Raw genomic sequence first — 24616 nt, forward strand, 5'->3', positions numbered from 1 at the left:
ATAATATCACCTAAGGGATCACCTAAGGAGAAAATTTAGAGAGAGAAGAGCTGCCTGGGAGTAAAATACGGAACAGAAAAGTATTGAGTCCTGAAAGCCATTTTTTTTTCTGCTGTAAAATCAAGATAACAACTGAGAAGTGACCATTCAAAGCAATATTTCCATCATTGATGACTTTGAGAAGTGAAATGGAGGATTAATTGAGAAGAGTGAATCAAGAGGAGAACTGGAAGAGAGAGTGGAAAAAAAAAACAAAACAGTTTTCATAGAAATGGCATACTCTTGTATAGGAACTTATGGTCTAGAAAAGTTCTTTGTTCTTGTGTATAAAATAGGAGAAAGTATCATCTATTTTGAATGGATGGAAAGAATCCAACAAAAAGGGAGATGATAGCCCTTCAACTGTGCAATGCCAATGCTATGCAAACGCATGGTGGTGTCCCTAGAGCATGCAGAGCTCTTGGGCTGCCCATTCCCCTGAGAGTTCTATCAAGGCCACAGTGTAGCTAATTTTACAATCAATCAATCAATCTAAAAACTTTAGGGTAGAGGTTCTCAAAGTATGGTCTCAGACAAGCAGCAGCAGTATCCTGAGAACTTGTTAAGAATGCAGATTCTCAGGGGGCCCAGTTTTACCAATCAGAAACTCCCAAAGCCAGCAATCTGAATTTTAAACAAGGCCTCCAGGCTGTTTTGAGACTACTCTAAAGGAACTCAACGACCTAAATCAGTAACTTAAAGAAGCGACTGAAACTTAAACTTGCTCCTTAAGATCACAGATCATTACTGATGGAAGGGATCTTAAGTGTCTAATCTACCCTTGAACCTTATACATGAGAGATCCAAGTCACAGAGAAGGGATGAGTTTTCCAAGCTCTTTTAGCCTGTTTGAGAGGGAAGGACTAAGATGACAAGTCCAAATACCCCCCCCCCGCAAAACACACACACACACACACACACACACACACGCACGCGCGCGCGAGCGACCACAAAAAGAAAAAAGAAAAAAAAAAAAAAACCAGCCAGGGATGTGGTTGTTTTGATGTATCACGAAGTTGCAGTCTTCCTATTATTTTTTAAGTATAGTTTTATATTGTGTCTTTTCTACTATTCAAGACAGAGGAAGATGATCTGTCTTAGCTCAACCTGACTCTTTGAAGGTTTTTTGTTTGTTTGCGGACTTGCGGAGGTCCAGATTTCCAAGGTAGACCCAGCGCCTCTAGGGGTTACTGCAGTCTCCGCGTGTGCAGGAGGCTTTTCTGCAATCCGATATGTAAGCGGGCTGTGGCTGTGACTCTGACTTTTGCCATTTCACATTCACTTGGACTCCGAAGAGTGGCGCAGCCCAACTTTGAGCTCGCTGGAGCCCCGGCTCCCTCCGCTTCTGGAGAGGAGATTTAGCCTTAATTTTTGTGACAGATGGAGTTGATAGTCTCTCCACGGAAAGGGGAGTAAAAAAGCGCCAGTTTTTGACAGGCCGCAGACGCCCGGTGCCTCTGGTGGCCAAAGGCTGCGTTGCGCCCCAGTTAAGGTAGCTCTTGAAGTCCCGCTCCAGGATTGCAAAAGCTGATGGGGCTGCAGGGCAGCCTCCTTTAAACCAGCTTCCCAAGTCCTAATGAGGACTGAAACTTACACTTTAATACAAACCTTGCTGCGTGTCGATTTATCTCCTTCCTGTGTGTTGTGACTGCAGCCAGATGGTACTGCTCAACATTCCTGAAACTTTTTAATGTTGCTATTATTTCTCCATTACCGTGCGAGTTATAAATATATTCCTAAGAAAATGATTCGGTTGATTGGATTTCTGTCTTGCAATTTGAAAACGTTGCCTGGTGCAAGAGTCATACCTACCAGTTTGGCTAGCTGGTGCTGGAGAGGGAGGGCTGTAAATTTCTGATTAACATCTCCCCCAATTGAAGTGGGCGTGCGTCTTTCTTGCACCGCGTGCGTGTGTGTGTGTGTGTGTGTGCGCGCGCGCGCGGGGGGGGGGGGGAGGTTAAGTTTCAAAAGCCCCACATTAAATTATCTGGATTCTTCCCCACCCCGGTCCCCGTCATGACTAGAACTCAAAGATAGGGAACCTGACAAATGAACTGATTTCTGAACCTAGGCGAAGGCACAGATGGGGAGTTGGGAAGTAGGATCTGTGAGAACTAATACAACTGCGCTCAAAAAAAAAAAAAAAGGAAAAAGGACCGAACAAAAAGGCCCGTGGCTGAGCCGGATGCTAACAGCTGCCCCTAAGCCTAGCCATTGGTTCTGTGCGCGAGCTAGGGCTCCATATCCGAGCCTCCTTAAGAGTAGGAGGAGCTCTGGGCCTCTGTCAGGCTCCCTAAGCCGTTCCTTTCAAGCCTTGAATGCCTGAATGTGAGCTGCCCACCACCCTCCCCGCCCTCCCCCACTCCGCAACCCCACTCCAGCGGCTCGTAAAAAAAAAAAAAAAAAAGTTTCAACAACAACAGGCAGGACCAATAGCATCTCGAAAAGCCGGGAAAGGGGGCCGAGCAAAGGGCGAAAGAGAGTGGAGAAAGGAGAAAGCGGGCAGGCTCGGAGCGCGCGGGGCCGGGGCTCCGCGAGCCGGAGGAGCGTTGCTAATGTTTTTGTTTGTTTGCTTTTCCATGCATGCATAATGAGGGGGCACCGCGGCACCACGCGGGGGCTCCCGGCCCACTTTTGTATTTAAAGCCTCACTGCTAAAGAGTCCGCAGCCCGGCTCAGCGGATCCGCTCCCCGGGCTTCTGGTCACCCGAGAAGCCGCCGCCTAAGGAAACCCGGGAGCCGCTCTCCGGCCGCGCCGAGTTTCTTGTTCTCTCCGCGCCTCCTAGAAGGCCCTTCCCGGAGCTCGGCTGAGGCCGGGGTCGCCGCGGGCGGAGGGGGAGGGGACGCAGGGCGGCCGGGCCGCGGGAAGGCGGGCAGCTCACGGACGCCGAGCCAGGAAGCGGCGCGATGCGAGAGCCAGCGGCGACTCGGTGCTGAGCCCGAGAGGAAGGACCCGCAGCGGCCGCAGCGCAAGCAGCCGGCTCAGACGCCGCCGGCCGCACAACTTATCGGCAGGCGCGGAGCAAAATGCACCCGCGGTGCCGCGCGGTCCTGCAACCTCGCCGCGGGCCCGCGGCCCGCAGCCCCCCGGGGCGGCAGTGAGACTCCCGCCACCTCTGGGGGCCGAGCGGACGGCTATCTGGTTGGAGAAGCGGGGCAAGATCTCGGCGGCTGAACATTTCCAGGAAGCCACCGCACCCGGAGCAAGAGCCCACCTCTGCCACCAGCGGGGCATCAGCCAGCGGCGCGCATGGATTTATGAAGACACTCATGCAAGAAGTGGGCAGGACTTGGGCAAACTTTTCCACCGGCTCCGCGTCCACTGCTCCCCGCGCCTCGTCTCCTTTCCCCTCCTCGCCCGGAGGCCGCCGCTGCCCGCGATGGTGGCCGCGCTGCTGGGCGGCGGCGGCGGGGCCCGCGGGGGAACCGTGCCGGGCGCCTGGCTGTGCCTGATGGCGCTACTGCAGCTGCTGGGCTCGGCGCCGCGGGGCTCAGGACTGGCGCACGGCCGCCGCCTCATCTGCTGGCAGGCGCTGCTGCAGTGCCAGGGGGAGCCGGAGTGCAGCTACGCCTACAACCAATACGCCGAGGCGTGCGCGCCGGTGTTGACGCAGCGCAGCGGGGGCGACGCGCCGGGGGCCGCAGCAGCCGCCTTCCCGGCCTCGGCCGCCTCTTTCTCCTCCCGCTGGCGCTGCCCGAGCCACTGCATCTCGGCCCTAATTCAGCTCAACCACACGCGCCGCGGGCCCGCTCTGGAGGACTGTGATTGCGCGCAGGACGAGAACTGCAAGTCCACCAAGCGCGCCATTGAGCCGTGCCTGCCCCGGACGAGCAGCGGCGGCGCAGGCGGCCCGGGCGCGGGCGGGGTCATGGGCTGCACCGAGGCCCGGCGGCGCTGCGACCGCGACAGCCGCTGTAACCTGGCGCTCAACCGCTATCTGACCTACTGCGGTAAGCTCTTCAACGGGCTGCGCTGCACGGACGAGTGCCGCACCGTCATCGAGGATATGCTGGCCGTCCCCAAGGCGGCATTGCTCAATGACTGCGTGTGCGATGGCCTGGAGCGGCCCATTTGTGAGTCGGTCAAGGAGAACATGGCCCGCCTGTGCTTCGGCGCGGAGCTGGGCAATGGCCCCGGCAGCAGCGGCTCGGACGGGGGCCTGGACGATTACTACGACGAGGACTACGACGATGAGCAGCGCCCCGGGGGTGCTGGAGGCGAGCAACCTCTGGACGATGACGACGGAGTCCCGCACCCGCCGCGCCCGGGCGGCGGCGCTGCTGCTGCGGGCGGCCGCGGGGACCTGCCGTACGGACCCGGGCGCAGGAGCGGCAGCGGCGGTGGCCGCTCGGCGCCCCGAGGAACTTGGACGCCGTTCGCCTCCATCTTGCTGCTGCTGTTCGGACGGTTCATTTAGGCCTCGTGCCCCAGCCGCTGGCTGCTGGAGGACCTACGCCCCGCTCCGGTGCTTGCTTTCCGGCTTGCCCCAGCTCCGGGGCACCAGTGGCCCGGGGACCGAAAGAAGATGATCCAGAATACTTCCCAAAACTTTTTCCAAATCGACTCAGCCTTGTCATTCTTCCACCACGACTTTTGGCATTTCCCCGTCCCCTCTCCGGAGTATGATTTCTTGGACCTTCTCTCTCGCACCCCATTTAGGCTCCAGAAACAACCAACTGATCTTTCCTGCAGAAATCTGTTGAGTTCAGGATACCCTGAAGGGAACGGACGTGGGGGAGAAAATTGGAGTCCTGTATTTGGAAGAGAGTGTGTTGACCCATGGGGGTTGGGGGTCCAGGGACCTGGCGGTGTCGGGCGGGAGGGCGGGGATTGAAGGAGGAATTATATTTGCAAAGGGGCTATTAGTGTTTTCCCCGTGAGGGGAAAAAACAGTGCCAATATCGACTGTTACTGCTTGTGGCCAGTGTGGACATAGCAATCGTAAGTAAATAATAGAAAAGTCCCACCTACCAATTCGTTCGTTTACTATTGGCATCAGCACCTAGATTTCTCAGTGACATTGGGTTTGGGAGGTGGGTGATCGCCTTAGGGGAAAAACCCTAAATTAGTTTTAGATAACTTTGAGCCCTTGACCTTAATCTCATTGCTACCACTCTGATCTCTTGGCACATTTCTTAGGATTAAGGGTCCAAACAATGCTGGTCTCTGGTATTAAAGAATGCAACTTTTTATTTTAAAAAGCTCTCCACTGCCATCTATGAAGCTTCTTTACGTGTTTGCTTTCTGTCATTTTTGTTCTTTTCATCAAGAAATTAATTGTATGTTCAGTATGCAGAGACTATATATTGCCTCTGCTCCTATCAGGGCATTAAACCCTGGTACATCGTATATAAAGTGTATTAAAACTGGGGTTTGTTACCAGTTGCTGTATTTTGTATATAGAATTTTTATAAATTGTATGCTTCAGAAATAATTTATTTTTAAAAAGAAATTAAAAGTTTTAAATCTTCATCCATGTCACATCTTTCCCCCAGAAATGTATAGAATCCATTTGTCACCACGGATCCAAACCCACAATCCATTTTGAAGTATGCTATATTTAGAACAGTCTTAAAATGTACAGTGTATTTTATAGATTTGAAGTAACATTCTTATTTTCAAGAGAATTTATGGACATTGTAGAAATGTATAAATACATTTCCAATCTGCCTTAAACATTGTATTTTTATAGACATTTTTTAAAGTCCTATGTTTTAATAACTATGGCTTTGTGTACTTTTTGTTATTTGTTTTATTAAAATGTGTGCATCAGTAAAGAGTTTAAACAAAGAATATGTTGTAGTTACTTTTCAGAGTTACACTGTGGTTAACCCAATAATAGGTGAGGAGGGGCTTAGAGGGGGCCCTGGGAATCCATCATCAACTGAAAATACAGTCCAAGACAAGAAATGTAGGCTGTTGTTTCTGCTTTTAATTTAATGAACAATTGGACATCTGTAAATGAGGCTGTTAAAAAGATATGTGGCTGTCCTCCATTGGTTTTTGCATTTGTGGAAAAAGTCACAAAACGTTGTCTCCAGTGTATAATTTGAAAATAACCCAGGCAGCACATTTCCCCCTCCCTGTGTTCCACTGGGATCCTCTCTCCCTCCAGTGCCCCCCTTCCTTAGGCGGCTAACCCCCAGGAGTGTCCTCTGTGGCTACTAGACATTCTCATACAATCAAACATGCCAATAACATCTGTTACCAATAGGTCCTAAGAAGCCTACACGACTCAAATACTTCAAAGTCATTTTCACACTTTTGGTTTAAAAAAAAAAAGAAAAAAGAAAGAAAAAGAAAAGTACAAAATTTTGTTACAAAACATTCAGGCGGACAAAAGTAAACACACTGGGGAGAGGAATAATTACCAGAACTTGTAATATTGTTGTGAGGGGTTGTTTAGCAGTGGGCTGAAGGCTGGGTTTCTGCCAGAGCTACTGATCTACACTCAAACGCCCTTAGATAAATAATTACACTCTTAAGCTGTGTCGAGTGCTGATACACTTGACCTTGTAAATAGAAATGTTTGCAGTAGGAATAAACTCCGGCATTGGAAAATCTTTTAAACATTAACACAAAAGAGAGAGCTCTGTCCTCTGGGGATTTGAGCTTGAACCTCGCCAAGCTAGGCACTTGCAAGGGGGGAAAAAAGTTTATTTATCTTCTATTCCGGGTGTTTATTTAAAGCTTTTCATTTTAAACGCGGTGATTGGAAGGCAAGTCAGGAGTTTAAAAGTCACCACAAATAAACTTTGTCTGAGGGGTCGACAGATTAGCCAGATCTGGTGTCTCTTTATTTGATATTAACATGTACTGAGAAAACATAACCAGATTTCTCTGCTGCCTAAAGTAATTAACAAAGCTATGCCCCTTCCAACTTCCTTCTACCAGTTCCCACCCCCAACTTTGGAAGTTTCCTTTGCCTCTAACTCCCTCTTTTCCCAACATTTATGGAAGGATTCCAGACACTTCTTGGTGCACCTAAACCCAAGATTCCAATATGAATAGCATCAGAAAGTCTGAGATAGTTGTAGTATCAGACTTGAGCCTAGGAAAGCCGTGTGTGGTTGGAATCTCCAGTCACCTGAATGGTTGAGTAAACATATTGTTAAAACAAAGCTGAGAGTGTTGTTTCTTTGGGAAGTGAACAAAGAGTATTCCAAGAGACTTGTAAATGAAATCAGCTCTCTTTACAAAACAAGGGGGGGTTAGCAATGCTCTGCAATGCTACTGCGTTTGTCCTTAAATATATTTAAATCATCTCCATCTCGTGTTATTTTAACACATTCTTGACTAAAAGTTAAGTCTTTGTCCCAGTAAAAGGCCCAGTTTTCCCCAGTAAGAAGTAAAAGACATTAGCACTAGAAAAGGCCTGATAATTAACTGCTACAATAAACTCACGACTTGATTTTACAGGGTCCTGTCAAAAGCATCTGCCTGGAATAAATCAACACAGCTCACTCTTAGGGAGAGAGGACACGAGGCTTTTTGCTTTCTTTCTTGAAGAAAGTGAATACTGATCTGTGGTCCATTTTAATTTAAACAATTATACACTGGAGTCCAGGAACCTCCTGCCTTCCCTATAGATCTAGTAGCTTCCAGAACAGGCTGTTGAGATGTTAGGTCCCTTGGACTGTTAGTTGTGGGACTGTACGTTGCCATCTGCTTCTAGACAGAAAGGGTTTTTACAGATGTTGACATCTGGATATCTCACCCTCTCCAGGGAGCCCTTTGGAATTCTGGACATTTGGTGCTCTCAAATGCCTTATGGAGAATGCCTTGGAAGTACCATTAATGAAAGAGAAGGTATCTTTGGCTTTTCTTGAGAATTCTCAAAAAGTGTCCCTCCAGCCCGGCACCCTGCCATCCATTTTCCACAGAAGTCTTACAGAGTAAGAGGAACTCCTTTTGGATTTCATGTAAACTCTTGTGTCCTCATAGCCTTTCCCATTTCCCCAGTTAGCAGGTTTGAATTCTCAGTGACAGTTTATTTGTCTTTGGAGCCACTTCAGTGACAAATGTTTAAGGGAGTGTGGGACAATGGTAGAGAACAAGGGGGCAGTTCATTGAACTGACAGTGACCATACAGTAAATAGAAGGAGGTTCAGGCTTCACTGCTCACCCGAGCACACAGCAACGCTTTTGTATATAATCACAATGGACATAGCATAAGGTCTCTGTTTATCCTTAACAATATATAGCAAGGTATGCTAGCAATACACATACATGAAGTGGAAAAAAAGTGGCTGTAGAGAAAAAGCTTTCCTACTAAGTAGCAGGACATCTCTTTATTTGGGCAGGGCCCCAACAAATGTTCACAGGGAAGAAAGCAACTCCTGGCCCCAACTGTCACAAATTTAAGGGGCCACTGGGCTCTTAAATGTTCACATCTGGAGTAAGATCTCCAGTATGGTTGGCATGAGTGAAGACAGAAGGCCACACCTCTGTGTGCCAGAGTCCAGAGAAACCCCATGGGATTGAGATTTCCTTTCTTTGTCCTTTATCACCTTCACCCCTTCCCAGCAGTGTTAGGTAGTAACAAATAAAAAGAGATGAAAAAAATGTCAGCCAAACTTTCAGACATCAAACATCACATTGAAAATCTCTCTACTTTCAAACTTTGGCTTTACATCATGAACTTATTGAGTTCCTTGTGGAGGCTCTCTATTGTAACTTCAAGTATTTCTTTTCAAAGCTGGAAAAAGTAAAGCATATATCCTTTGTTTTTTGACCTCTTACACCAAGGAACATCAGAAACCCTTGTCAATTGACCCGGTTTCTCCCAGCTACTCCAAGCAAGGTTGTTGGGGAGCATCATGTTACAAATGCTCTGTGGCCAGAATACTTATAGGAGGGCTGAGTTTCCAGTGGGTTTCACTGCCTGTGAGTTAAGTTGGACATTACTGTATTCTGTTTGAGAGACTGCCTTGGAAGACAGTTGAAAAGGTTCACCCTTGACTATCCAATGACATAAGTAATGTGTGATTAGCATAAATACCTTCTAAGGCATCCATTTAATCAATTTCTTAAATAACAGAATGATCTACTACAAAATAGTGGACTGTATACACTATATTTTGGCACAAAGATGGTCATTCTCCCACTAGTAACCAGGGGCTCTAAATAAATGATTTCAACAATGTTTTATTAAAGGACGACAAGAGCCCTCGAGCTGCATTAATCGGGGAGAAGTCGAGTGGCACTTTTGTTATGGAAATGTTAAGCACATAATAGCAAGGCCAAACAATGTGCAGCCACTTCATTCTTTCAGCCAGGCTGACACCTCTTAAAGAGGAACTGCAGGGAAGGATGTGGGAAAGATTTGCTTTCAGAGGAAGCTTTCAGCTAATATTTTGGAGGGTTACCTCCAAACCCTGTGTAATATGCATGTGACTAAATCAAGAGGAGCTGCTGGAACTCAAAAAGTGTTGACAACCCTTATTTTGGAAGTGTGGGCTTCCTAATAAAAACAAATGTCTACATTTTCTGGCATGCCATTTTTTTCAAAATAATATTTTGCAGAGTTTGTAATAATTGAGTTCAACTTTAGAGTTCGTCAAAGACTCACTCAGTTACCCTCAGTGGGGTTGGTACATACCACAAGTAGCTCTGACATCCTCTCCTTAAGCAAACCAAAGACATTTTAAAGTCTGCAAACAGGTGAATACATACAATGTCATCAAGGACATCTTCAATTTCTAACAAAAAATAAAACAGTAGTATCTGTTTCCAGGCTTCATGAACACTCTTGTGTTCTCTGGATATCAATATGCATCCATACAAATGTATTTAAGTTTTATAAGTTCTGTAGGATATTTGAAGTTCTTGGATACCAGATTGGAGTCATAGCTCACAATAAAATTTTATGTATATCTTATCCCTGATCAGCTATTACTGAGCACCAAAATAAGGAACATTTCTATGAAATTTGAGGACTTCCTTATAAATAATTCTTTTCTGAAAACAGCACATTTCAACCTTCATTTTTAAGCCATATCACTTCTTACCTGAGAATCCTACCTATTTGGAGCATTTTTCTGTAACAAACATTGAAGCTACCTTTTTTGATATCTAAAATTGATACCTATAATCCTGAATAGGTTATGGTGGACATACAGAAAAGTCCCATAGGTATTCATAAAGTGGGTACTATGTGTGACAGACAGGAGGTACCATGTGAATGTTTTGTTTCTGGAATGCCTTGTTTCTGGACCAGCTGACAGGATGGGGAGATAGATATGCATAGATACTTTTAATATAACAACTGCAAGCATAGGAGAGGATGACTTAGACCAGTGCTGGGTTTAAGAAAAGCTTGTTGGAGAAGATGACACTGAAGACAGGAATTAACTGAGGGAAAGGTGAGGCAGACATTTCCATTGGAGGAACAGCATGCCCAAAGGCCTGGAAGAATGGAATGGCATAGTACAGTATATGCAGGCACATGTGTGTGACCACTTGCTACCACCAAAGTACAATATAGGAAGTAGCAGGAATGGAAAATGAACAAAGAGCTAATACCAAATCATAAAAGCCTTAAAGATCATACATGGACTTTACCCTGCACAATATAAGACAAGAAACCTCTGGGAGTTCCCACCTGACCGCTCCAGGGGTTCAGCTTTTTGAACAGAGTATATGAAGGTTTGAAAAGATGAATATCAGAGATGGAAGAACAGTTGGGAGGGGACTAACCTAGAGACTTATGGGACAGGAGAAGAAGAAGAAAGATTCAAGACACTGCAATTGTTCAAATATGGGAGTAGAGGAAGGGGAGAGGTCAACATGCCTTCTGGTAGTTTCTAGTTCAAACAACTGGTGGATGATGCCACCTTTGACCCTAGGGGAAGAAACGTTGGAGGGCAAGTGATGTTTGAAGACCTTTAGGATATCCAGTTGGTGGTACACCTCAGGAAACCAGCTACAGGTCTGAAGCTCAGGGTAGGAGTAAGACATGGATGGTAGTCATGGCTAAAACTCAGAGTGGCTCACGCAGAGAGAAAGAGGGATGGAGGGAGGAATGAAGGAAGGGAAGGAGAGAAAGATGAGTAGATAAAAGGTGCCCAGAAAAGAATTACAGCAGGAAAGACAGAAGATCAGAGAGATCTGAAGAGCAGGAGGAGTAAGGAATAACAAATTTTATGGGCAGGAAACCCTAAATACTAAAATGTTTAGGAGACCAAAACTGTGAACAAATCTTAACAAGCAAGATGATTTCACTGAATTACTATGAAAACATAACTATAGATAACTCTTTATCATAAAATAATAAATAATTGTAATCAATTAACTCTAACAAAATCAAACTCTCAAGATTACATTAAAAATAGTAATGATAACCAATGATAGTTAAGATTAAGTGAATGTTACATAACACATGTAATGCTGAGCACATAATATGCATCACATCATTCCATCACAACTCTGAGTAATAATTGTTATTTTTATTAATATTGACATTTTATAATTGAAGGAACTGATATTTAAATAATTTGATCATGGTCATTGTTAGTAGGTTGGTGAATATATAATCTAGGTATGTTTTTATCAAAAAGATTGAGATCTTAACTTTGATATCATATTGATTCTCAAAATGCAGAGTGAATAAAGGATCCAAGAACATTTGAAATATTGGACCAAATTAAAACGATTTTTGTAGAGCCATCTACAATGATGAATAAGTCATTTAACACCAGGGATACAAAGTCATCATGTGATAAGATCTTATGGGATCACTGTCCCACATGCAGTCCATCATTGACTGAAATGTCATTACACAGCATGACTTTTATCTAGGAGAGGACTCGTACCTTAGTGTTAGCAGTTAATGCCACAGATGGTTATTATTATTCTCTTCCTTACTAATTAAAATATTTTCAAAATTTCATCAACTGAATATATATTACCATATTTTCATAATTTAAAAGTTTTTAAAAACAATAACATTTTGAACCATCAAGAAGAAATTGAGGACTGGGGTCGTGGCTCAGTGGTAGAGTGCTTGCCTAGCATGTGTGAGGCACTGGGTTCGATTCTCAGCACCACATAAATAAATAAAATAAAAATCCACCAACAACTAAAAATATATTTTAAAAGACTGAGAGATTGAGCACCTGAGGACTCTGCCCTTTCATTACCTATATTTCAGAGAAATATGCCCCCCTGTCGTCCTCTATTTGCTCAGCAGACCTCAAATTCTCATAATGAAGTGATGTTTTTTGAAGTGGAATTAATGCTAACTGTAAAGTTGTTCAATTTGAAAAAAGTATATGGTATATGAGAACAAATTGTAAAAATGTTAGGGTAAGAAGACTCTCAATAGATTATTATTCTTCCTTTCATTTACCCATCCATTCAAGTTTTACTGGGCACTTTCGGTGGGCCAAGTGCCATGCTGACGTTGAAAAGATAAAGCATGAGCTAAATTAACAATGAGTGTGGCTCAATGCTAGACACCTGCTTTCTAGAATCTCACTCTCTTCTCTTTTGTAACCAGACCACACCTTTTTCTTTCTCTATTGCTGTTCACTAACAATTTTCTTTCCCTTCTCTAACCATGTTTGTGCCTGATGGACATGTGGTGAAAATACAAGCTTTCATATAGATGATAATCATTCTGAGTTTTTCAAAATGTGTTTGGCAAGAGGAAAAATAAAATATATTAAAAAATATGTAAAAGAACAGTTGTTTTAGCCTAGTGGAGTTTTGATAGAAAGGTTAATCCAAAAACTCTTATGGCACTTTCAGGGGTTAAAATACAATCTGATTCTTGACAAGTGCTAAATAAAATGAAAATGTACTATTATATTTTGGGAGGAAAATTATCTATAATGACTAAGTTAACCATAACATTTCATATTGCATATTATTTTAAAATAACCATCAGTATGCTCTAGAAATAAACAGACTCAAATTTCATTTAAATTGCCAAATGCAGTTTTTGCTCAGTCTCCTGATTTTTCTAATTTTGCAAAATACAACTTATTGAAACCAATAATATTTTAAAACAAAAGCAAAAACTTGCCAGCATTAAGGTTATTGGCAGCACATTAGTGATTTTATTATTTTGCCTCTGTTGCTTAACAGACCACCCCAAAATTTAATGGCTTCAGTTTTTAATCATATATTTGATCACAATTCCGTGAATCAGCACTTTGGTGTGGGCTCAGATAGGTAATTTTCCCACTGGCCTTTTCTGGCTCATTTGGCTATAATTAGAGGGTGGGAAGGTAGGGGAGGGTCTGGCAACTAGCTGCACTATGAGGGACAACTGGTTCATGTGTCTCTGACTCCCAGTTTCTTATCATAGCTCCTAGATTCCAAAAGCAACAAGGTGAAAACCCTGTGTGCAAGCACTATTACAAACAACTGCTTCGAATTTGCTAATGTCCCATTAGCCAATGGAAGTCACGTGACCAAGCCCAGCTTCAATAGGTGGCGAAACAAACTCCACCTACTCATAGAAGAGAAGCAAAATTGCATTGCAAAGGTTTGTTTATTTGGCAATAAGAATAATGGCAGCCATTTTACAAACAATCTTCCACAATAATTAAAGGTTTCCCTTGTCTTTTGATGGACTCACAGAAAGAGATATAAGAGGTAATTTCTAGTGTTAATATTCAGTATTTATAGAATTAAGAGCTAACAAGCCAGAAAGGAAGTGAAATACTGTTCTCTCTTAACAAAGATTTACTATGTGATTTGATATCTTGTAGGATAATTTCTTCATTGTCTTCTGCTTCAAAACATTTTATGTAATTCTTCAAATATTTTCTCTCCAAAAGAGTCTCAAAATCAACTTGTAAAAGTTTCGTTAAAAAGCCTTTATTGACCCGGGCGCGGTGGTGCACACATGTAATCCCAGAGACTTTGGAAGCTGAAGCAGGAAGATCATGAATTCAAACTCAGTCTCTGCAACTTAGCGTGGCCCTAAGCAACTCAGCAAGGCTTCCTCTCTAATAAACTATCATAGAGGGCTGGGGATATGGCTCAGTGGTTAAGTGCTCCTGGGTTCAATACCTGGTATCAAAAATAAATAAATAAATAAAAGCCTTTATTGAAATTTTAATAGGGGTTGGATTTAACTTATAGATCAATATGGAGAAAATTAACAAGTTTACAATAACAAATATTTCCATCTTTTCAGTTAGATAAATACTATATTTTCTCCTCATTCAGCTCTTGTTTGTTTTTTTCAATTTATTCCTAGGTGCTCTGTAGTTTCTGTTGGATGATCATTATTACACTGCCTCATTGTTGAATTAAGTGTGTAGTAGGAAAATATTGGTTTTTGTACATTGATGGAGTATCTAAATACCTTAAGGAAATCTTATGGGCTCTAATTATTGTCAGTAGACTCTTTAATTTTCTAGATGAAAAATACATTGTTTCTAAACCTTTTTGATCTTAGAAAACCTTACCTTTATTGTTTTTTTCCCTTTTCCACAGTGTCTTGCTAAATTGCCCAGGCTGGCCTCAAGCTTTCTATTCTCCCCTGCAGACTTCCCTGTTACTGGGAGTACATGTGTGTGCCACCCCATAGCAGGAAAATTTAGACTCTTAAAAAAATATTGAGATTTGGTTCACATGGCAGTGAGGATTTAGGGAGCATAGAACCCATGGCTGCTCTCATTTCTGACACCATAAATTTAGGAACCACCCTCAGATTCAGTAATTTGCTGAAAGGACTTGTAGTAGTCATTGAAAACTATCACACTCATGAATAATTAAAGGAAAGATGCAGATTAAATCAGCCAGGGGAACAATGTTCACCAAGCTTCACATTCTGCTGGGGTCAGGATATGTAGGACAATACACACAGACCGGTGCCAACCAGGGAAGCTTGCCTAGGCCTCCATGATCAGAGTAGTTACTGGGGCTGCATTCTGTAGGCATGTTTGGTTGACTGATTACCCAATTAGTTGATCTCACTATCCAGGTTGACTGATTCCATGTAACCGCCAAATTGTATTTTTGGTCTTACTTGTGTGGCCAGCCCCCATCCTAAGTCACATTGTTACCATATGCATAACTTAAGGCCTAGGGACAAAGATTATCTCCCAGGAACCAAAGCCAAAGGTAAACCTTTGGTGGGTGGCAAAATTAACATCTTTACTATGTAGAGGATTATACATGTTCATTTTTATTATATTATAAATCATAGCAGATAATTTTAAAAACATTTAATAATTGAAATAATACTAAACCCTTTACATGTAAACATAGACAATATGTTTTTTTTATATAAAAAGCAAACTATTTCCCAAAATTAAGAAAAATGACCATTACTGTTTTACATTTTTTTCAAAACTAATGTCTGACTGAACAGAAAGGGCTGGAGTCTCTATATGCCTCTATATTCAATCTGTTCCAATATGTCTTATTCACACTTAACATGCACATATATGAATTAAAAATGTTGTTAGAAAAGAGAGGAGTATTTTAATAGTCTTAAACTCAAATAATTGTAGCCATTCTTCTTTGATATGTAGCAAAACTTAATGTGGTAGATTTTTAAAGGTTAATTGTAAGGTGGAATATTAAATCACATTAGTGAACATTTCATAATTTGCTACATTAAAATACACCAGCCTATCTTGTGTTTTAATGAATTTTTTTCCCTGCATGATTTAGTAATATCATGCTTTGGTCTTTAACAATGTTTCTCACTGAATTATGAAGATAATATCATTTTATTTTATGATATTAAATAAATCACCACTGATCTTATCTTAAAATTCTCTAACCATTGGAAAAATGTAAGACTCACTGTAGTTTTTCCAAGTTCTTAATTTTTGTATGAATATCAAATTTCTCATTATTGGCAATAAATTATTATTTTCCTTGAATTATGGGTGTGTTTATAAATGTTTTACCCATTTCCAAATCTGAAAAACATAGCTGTCCTGCAGTCATTCTTTCAAGTAAAAATGGTATTCAATTTTAAAAAGTGGATAACTTATTCACAACTCAAATAACCACATAAGAATTTTTTCTTGAGAAAAACATTCTATATGTAATTTTCTCACTGTAATTCATTTCCAAAGTGTACATACTTTCTATTTTTATCAGCTCTTTAACCTGAGAATTATCTAGATTATGTTTTCAAAATTTTAGCTATCATTTTCTCATTTTATTGCATTTTGGTTTATGAACTCCTTTTTGCAATTTCAAGCTACTACATTTATGGCTATTATTAGTTATTTGATAAAATTTTGTACCTATTTTAGTGCATCCAAAGGGAATGTGTAATCTGTGATTTTGGCAGTATTCTTTCTTACGATAGAATATAAATCTAACTATCTTATTTTCCCATATCACCATCTTTGTTGTTTTATTAGAGAAATATGTTAAAGTATTCTATCATACTGTGGGTTCATCAATTTCTCCTTTTATTACTATCAGGCTTTATGTATGTATTTTGAAGGTATAGTATTTAGGTACATGATATTTTATCTTCATGGAAGAAAATATCTTTTAATAATAGGAACTGTAACTCTTTTATTTTGTGTAATGATTATGTTACTGCAATTGCTTTTATTTTGTTACAATAATACAGTTTACAGTTTTTTTTAAAAAAAATAAACTTCATTTTGTTTATTTGTATTATAGAATAACACACATTGGACATTTAGAAGATAGTCAAAAAGAAGAGAATAAAAATCATTCATAATAATAACACCTAGAGATAATCTATGTATATTTAGATATAATCTTTCAACCTTTTCTAAGTATTTAAATGAAATAAAAATGAACAATACATGCTATTTTATGAGTTGTTTCATCATAAACACCCTTTAACACTACTTGTAAAGAGCTTCTTAAGTCTCTTCGTTTTCATCCTCTTATCTTCTTGTACACAGCACATAGTTATTAAGACAAGTTTTATTTGATTGGTTGATTAATAAAAATTGTTTAAATTCATTGAAGTTTTTATCGGTTCATACTGATTTAGGTCTATTTACATTTACTTGTTCCTGGTTTATTTCAATGTATTCTTATCATTTTACTTCGTGTTTTAAATTTACCATGTTTTCTTGTTTGTTTATTTTAATACCACTTTCATTACCTTATTGGACTGATCATATTTTCTTTTTGTTATTGTACCTCTGCCCTCCTTGATTGTTTGAAGTTATAAATCACATTATTTTTTCCCTAATGTTATCTTGAAATTTAACCCATAAAAAACTATTACTTTCTATCAATTTCTCAAGTTAATAAGTTTTTTTATGTTCTTCCTAAAGAAAGCAATGACTTTTCTTAAGGCTACCCCTTTTGTACTCTCCTCACCACCTTGATGTTATATCACACAAATTGTTTGCTCTGCTTTGCTATTGATACTTTTTCTTTGTAATCCATCCTTACTTAGATAGAACAGTAAACACTACATTTTCTTCTTGGAGGAGAGAAAAATGGAAGTATTCAATCATATTTACTTTAAAGCATTGTTATTCGAATACGAAAGAAAGTAAGAAAACATTTTATTGCTTAGAACCAAAATTTCTCTTTAAGTTAAATAAGAGTCTCCACAGGAAAAACCTTAGTGAATCGCTGGGTAGGGGCATGGAGGGAGGTTTCAGAATGGAATGGTTGAATGGAAAACCCAAGATGGGAATTCAACTGCTTTTGGTAAGTGAATTATAAATTGTGGTGAAGAAATCAGAAGTGAGAGCAGAAAAGAATGAGAAATACAATGTAGAATGTAGCAACACAGCAAGAGACAGAACCTGGGTGACAGAAATAGTGTATGGACGCACAGATAATGAGGGAGATCTAATATTCTCTTTAAATTATTTGCTGTATCCTGACATGTGTGTCCTTCACTATTATCTATAAGTTCTAATAAAAGTCTGCTGCCCATCACTTCCCTTCACTGACTGCTCTTGATTTTGTATATAATGGAGGAGTGTGGTATCTCAGACAATAAAAGTTTTGTCTCACTGTGAGTTAGTGCTGAGTGGAGACACGCAGATCTGAGATGCAGAGTGGGCAATAAAAGTATAGGGAAAGCAGAAAATTAGATTCAGAGGGCACTAGAAAAAAAAATACCTGAACAATTTAGTGGATTCTTAGAACAGAGGAGCCTATAGAACCAAGAATGGAAGTTCAAGCTGCTTTTAGCTATGTCTTAATGGGCAGGGGTATGGGGCAGATGATCAATACGTGACAGCTTTTACTCTCACTGATGAAAAGTAATGATGACCTCCTCCCTACCTTTAGCAGAGGGTTAAAATGTGAACCACATGAGTTCCTACTATGATGTTCATCTTATGCTGCTGGGGATGTAGGCTCACTGGTAGAGTACTTGTCTAGCATGCCTGAGACCTTGGGGTAGATCCCTAGCACTGCTTCCTATGTTCTGTAGAGGCCCATTCAAATGTGAGGTTACTGTAATTTGGATGAGTATCCCTTCCAAAGGTCCATATGTTAAGGGTTTGGTTCCCAGGCTGGTGCTTCAGGGAGGTAGTGGAATTTTTAAGAGGTGGGGCCTAATGGGAAGTTTTTAGGTCTTCCAGGACATGCCTTTGACGAGGATTGTGGAACTGTAGCCTCTTGTCCTCTCTCTTTTTGCTTCCTGGACTGTGATGTAAAAGGTTTTCTCTGAAATGCATTTCTACCATGATGTGCTGCCCTTACCCAGGACCCAAAGCCATTGGGCTACCCAAACTTGGATCAGAGCCTCTAGAACTATGAGCCAAAATATACTTTTACTTTTTATAAGTTAATTGCCTTAGTTTTTTTTATTATAAAAATGCAAAATTCACTAATACAAAGGTGCTGTTATGGTAATTGGACCTGCAAACTCTACTTTCCTAGTCTTTGGATTAAAATCATCTCAAGGTATCAGGTTCTCAGGCTTCCTCTTCAGCCTCTGATCTACACAGTGTCTATTGGGAAGGAGTAGCAAAAACAGCTTTCATTAGTGATAAATTTAAAGATTCTTCAGAGTTACTCTTTCATTTAGCTTCCCTTGCTGAGTGTCATTTTAAACATTCATTTTTTCATTTCATGTTATATAAAAACATTCCAGAGCCAAGACAAATCTTTGGGAGTAGATTCTTTTTGTCAACTAAACACATTCTGGGCATGCCATCTCACTTTAATTTGTGATGTCACCAGTGAGAACATTTCTCCCAGGAAGCAAACCCATTTGTTCTTAAGTAAGGCCTTCACCCTGTCAAGCTACTTATTGAACCAATAATTTATTGTCTTGTATGTGCCAGGAACTGTGTGGCATACTATAGAGATGATGTCATTGTTATTATTGCCATCTTTATCATCACTGAACAGCAATGAATAACAGAGTCAAGGTGTGCTGAGGGGACAGGGGGCTTCAGCCACCCCTACAGTTCTAATATCCCTCTCTTAGCCATTCAAATAAACATTTACATGAGCTATGTGAAAATTGTGGCATGCTCACTGAGTAAGCATAATCTCAAGACACATTCCCCAATCTCTCTTGTCAGCCCTATTGGCGCCCCTATGCTCCTGGATGTAGAGATTTTGAGAGGTCACTGTCTGGGAATAGTGGAACAGTGAACTTGGTTTCTCTATTCTCTCATAATACAAAATACTCCTATAACCCCAGATGTGTGAGGGTTTCCTCCATACACTAGGCAAATAGTACTTCTAATTCAATTCAATTTTGGCACTATTTACCTGGAAGTAGCATCAGATTCCACACATTGAGAGGTCGGTCCCATAAGACTACTCCTGACGTTAGATGACAATTGTGAGCCCCAAGCTATTTCACCTGTTTCTGACCACATGGAATTCCCATGGGCACACAGGGATAACAAGTGTGAGGGCACAGGCAAGGTGAAGGTGCTGCTTCCACAAGCCAAGGAACACTGAAGATGACCAGCAAACCTCTGGAAGCTGGAGGACGGCCATGGGACAGATGCTTCCTCACAGTCCATAGGGAACCAAACTGTTAACTGTCTCCCTCCCATCCCCTGAGGCATTTTCTTTGTTTCAGCCACCAAATTTGTGGTACTTTGTTACAGCAGTCCTAGCCAATGAATATAAAGGATTTAGAAAGAAGTTGAATTTAGAGAAGTAACAGGGTTGAATGCTCAATTTCCTTTGTTGTGAATTCTTGTATTTTTGGTGTATACTTTTATTAAAAGAAATAAAAGTATACACCAAAAATACTAGAATTTAAAGAAAGCTCATTTTTCCTAAAGTAGATATCTGATCACATAATGTCTTATTACATATGACAATAGTTTCTTCTAAGGCCATATTTATTTTAACAGAGGTCAGAACTTTAATCCAATATTTCCCATATGCTAGTAAGAATCACCTGGGGAGCTTGTCCCAAATGTAAATTTCTGTGCTCCACTCTTACCTACTGAATCAGAACCTCTGAGGGCTCAAGTGTGAACATCCCTGTTTTTGTCAGGCACCTTGGGAGACTCTACTGATCACACTTCGAGGGACACTGACACAAGCTGAAGAAATTAGGAGACGTCATGCAAAGTCTACTTGGGGTCTGTTTTAGTATGTTTTGTGCTGCTGCAACAGAATACCACAGACTGGACAATTTATAAAGAAAGGAAATTTATTTCTTACAGTTCTGGTGGCCAAGAAAATCCAAGATCAATGGGTCTTATATGGTGAGTATGTTTGTGTTATATCATCCCATAGTGGAAAGTGGAAGAGCAAGAGAAAGTTCACGAGATAAAGGGAGGGAGGAAGAATGGCAGGGGACCAAACTCATCCTGTTATCAGTAACCCTTTTCTATGGTAACTAACCCACTCCCACAATTATGGTATCAATCTATTCATGAAGACAGAGCCCTTATGGTCTAATCACCTCTTAAAACTTTTACCTTCACACTGTTGCATTGGAGATTAAGTTTCTAACACATGACTTTTGGGGGGACACATTCAAACCATAGCAGCATAGTTCTATGGAGAATCCTGAAATCTCACTATAGAAGTAGTGATCTCCCTAGCTAACATCTGAGGGCACATTCCCAAAGTACTCATTATGTGTCTGAAGTTTAAATGATCTTATTAGAGAATTCCACAAAACCACGCCATTATAGTTTAATGAAGGAGAAAATTACTTCTAATTGGATTTATATCCCCAAGGAAAGGAAAGAGTCTAAAAGAGCCAGAAAATATTCATTCATTTGTGCAATAAATGTTCAGAACCTTCGTAGGTACAGGAAGAAAAAAAAACAGTGTTAAATGAATTCCTGCCTTCACTGAGCTTCCACTCTAAGTATGAAGCCAAGGGCAGAGAATCCTGACTATTCCTGTAGCTCACTATCTTATCCAACTGTGTTGTGTCTCAGTCTTCCCTGTGTAGAAAATGAGTATGTAGTGATATTAAAACACACATCTAAAATTTACATGTACATGTATAAAACTCCAAAGCATTTTTAAAGAGCAAAGAAAGATACACTGATCAAGTGGTTTAAAGTCATTTTAGAGACTTAAAAACTACACTATTGTTCTGAAAAAAATAATATTTACTCATTCCTTCATATATATTCTGTCTGTGGATCCTAGCTAGAAGACTTGAAATCCTAGGTAAGATTGAAGGTTGGATGGTGTTACTTGTTCCCTTCAGCAGGCAACATCCAGTTCAGAGATGTGTTGCTGATTTGCTTAGTGATCCTAACCTTTCTTCAAGGACTCCAGAGAGATTAAGTTTCAAGAGAAGATTTGATCACAGGTTTTCAAACACAATGGAAAGGTGTTAATAAAAGAATTAACATTCCAAACCATATTGAAAAGCAAAGAATGAGAATTCTTGTTCATAAAAACTACTAAATATTAGCTTATCCTGTTATTCAATAAAGTTTAGGAGATAGTCAAGTCTTACATAGAGGGCAATACACATTATATTTTTCATTGAAAGCTAATTTAATGTGAACAGATGATGTCAAAATAGTTCTTCCAGAAAGTACATGTTAACATCTAACAAAATTATAAGTGTATGAATTGTTTTGCCAATGTTTACATACATTTTTTTTTAATATCCAAAAGTGTGTATTTCTCAAAACCCAATGCTAGATTTGAAAATAGAACTTTAGGGGGAAAACAGCAATCATCCACTACCATGCATCCACTACAAACAGGAAGAGACAAACTATATAATTTAGCAGCAAAAGCTTGTTTTTCTTCTAAGTTCCCAGTCTCATATTTCAGGGTTTTGTGTGGAGTTTTAGAAAGACTGACGAAGACACGGTTCCTAAACTCACCGCCACTTTAAGAGGATACAACATGCCTATTAATAATTGTATTACTCTTCTATTATTACTAAGAATAATGATGGGCTGGAAGCATTGGCTTCTGAGCTGAATTTATCCTGAAATGTTTTCAATTAACTCTTGGCACCGGCAGGAAAGCATCAAACCTTTCCCAGGCTGAAATATGGAAAATCTGCAGGGAGCATCTCAGCAGGAGAGGAATTTCATTAAAACGAGCACATCATAATCCAGCGACTTCTGCTCTCCCTTTAAGCCTGCCTATTGATAAGGAGTCCCAGTTGATTTTTATGGATTTGCAAAGAGAAATGATTTCATAAGATCTATTCAGAGAGGTTGCTTTGGCCCAGGTCTTTGAATTATTATCTGCTCACTGATGAAAAAATGGTCAGACATTTGGCTTAACTGTGACTGCTCAATGCGAGGCTGGGATGAAGGCAGTTGAGGCGTGGCTTCACCCTCCAGACAGCTGCTTTCTCCAGTCACCTCTGTAGGATGTGACACCAAGACCATTTTCCCAGGTCTCTGAAGTGATATACTGTATGGCCTATGTTCTCAATGACGGGCTAGGAGAGGTGGGAAGCAGCCTCTAGTGAAATATGACAGGCAATCACACAGTCTAATAAGTTTCTAAGGTGTAAACACATTTCAGAAAAACTTAATTTGCCCTCCTAGATGTTAGGGGTAGATGGAAGCCACTGGGGGAAGTGCTGTGGAGAAATACAAAAGTTTATCTATAAATTTAAAAAATATATATCTCTGTCTTAAGCATCCTTTCCCAATTCAATTTCAGCAATTGATTGTTAGAAGTATGGGAAATTTTTTTAAAGCCTTAATTTCTCCATCTGTGAAATCACAATAGTAATGCTAAACAGTCAGAAAGCACTGAATAGTCAGAGATATTACAATTTATTGTTATAGCTTTCTTTTTGGCCACATCAAAAAATAAAGCATCAAAGCCTTGACCGGTACCCCTCAAAAACAAGGAAAGTCATCAAAAACAAGGAAATTCTACAAAACTGTTAAAGACAGGATAAGCCTAAAGAGACAACAAATAGCTAAAAACTAATGAAATCTGAAAAAACCCCAAAACTATAGACTTTAGTTAATAACAGCAATATCCATATAGGTTCATTGATCATATAAAATGCACCATACAAACATGAGATGCTGCCTGGTGCAGTGGCACATGCCTGTTATCCCAGCAACTCAGGAGGCTGAGGCAGGAAGATCATAAGTTCAAAGCCAGCCTCAGCAACTTAGCTGCTGGGAGCCATTAGCCAAGTAGGTATGACAATTTCCTTGCCAGCGTACCCCATGTTGCTGACATGTTGCAGCGACATTGAATGTAGGTGACCTTGCTCAAGGACCAAGGCAGATTAGGGTGTTCCCGGTTTTAAGATAATCGTGTTTAGGGCGTTCCCAGCTTAGGTTCCAGGTTTAAGGTTTAAGATTATTCCTGCTGGGAATAGGGCGTATCCTGCTGCCTGAGTTCCCCTTGAGTTCTCACGGGATTCAGACAGTATATTTTGGGAGACAGATGCCCAGTGGAGGTGGATTTGGGCAGAAAACGGGGATTTGGGCAGAGAACGTGGATTTCCCCAGAACGTGATTGTAGACGGCTGGTGTGAGTTCGGGAATAAAGAGTTGCTGTTTGAATCTACAAGCTGTGTGGTGGCTCGTGATTGTGTGCCCAGCCAGACTGTGGCACTTAGCAATGGCCTATATCAAAATGAAAACAAAAGGGCTGGGATATAACTCAGTGGTATATTTCTTCTGGGTTCACTCTCAAGTACCAAAAAAAAAAGAAGTTTAGTAATAGCAAAAACTGGATGAGAGGGTAGAGGGTATCTCGGAACCCTTTATACTTCTATAATATCTTCCCAATTTTTCTGTAAGTCAAAAACTGTATCAAAAATTAAGTTCTTTCAAAATATAGAGTATTTACTAAATTATAAGTTGACTTTTTATGATAGTATTTCTTTCTAATAAAAGCAAAATCATGTATGGATTTTAAAACAAAAGAATAAAGGACATTTGTCTTTCATCAAATGTGTGCCACCTCCTGGTGGACAGCTCCAGACCTGCTCTGTATCCATTTTTTATGTTCAGTTACCTACAAGATGTGCAGTTCTAGCACCTGGATTTTGAAACAAAACAGAAACCTCTGAGCTCATCTTCTTTTCCTATAACACAAACCTCTTCCCATCTTCACTATGACTGATAATTATGACAGCTAATGATACCTCAAATACTGAGCAGGTGAATCAGAAATGATCAGACTTGGAAGGAGTCTTTAATATTTCCTGTCAACCAAAGTCCTGCATTTTTTTCTTACTGATGTTACATT

At 40.7% G+C, this 24616-nt stretch overlaps 1 protein-coding gene across 1 annotated transcript; it reads left to right on the forward strand.

The window, feature by feature from the left end:
• The first annotated feature begins 2833 nt into the window (after window positions 1-2833).
• On the forward strand, window positions 2834-4845 carry Gas1 (growth arrest specific 1). Its single transcript, XM_027923111.2, has one exon. The coding sequence runs from the start codon at window positions 3420-3422 to the stop codon at window positions 4455-4457; it is 1038 nt and encodes a 345-aa protein (XP_027778912.2). The 5' UTR covers window positions 2834-3419; the 3' UTR covers window positions 4458-4845.
• Window positions 4846-24616: the final 19771 nt, after the last annotated feature.

This window comes from Marmota flaviventris, chromosome 13 (assembly GCF_047511675.1).
Source record: "Marmota flaviventris isolate mMarFla1 chromosome 13, mMarFla1.hap1, whole genome shotgun sequence".
NCBI lineage: Eukaryota > Metazoa > Chordata > Mammalia > Rodentia > Sciuridae > Marmota > Marmota flaviventris.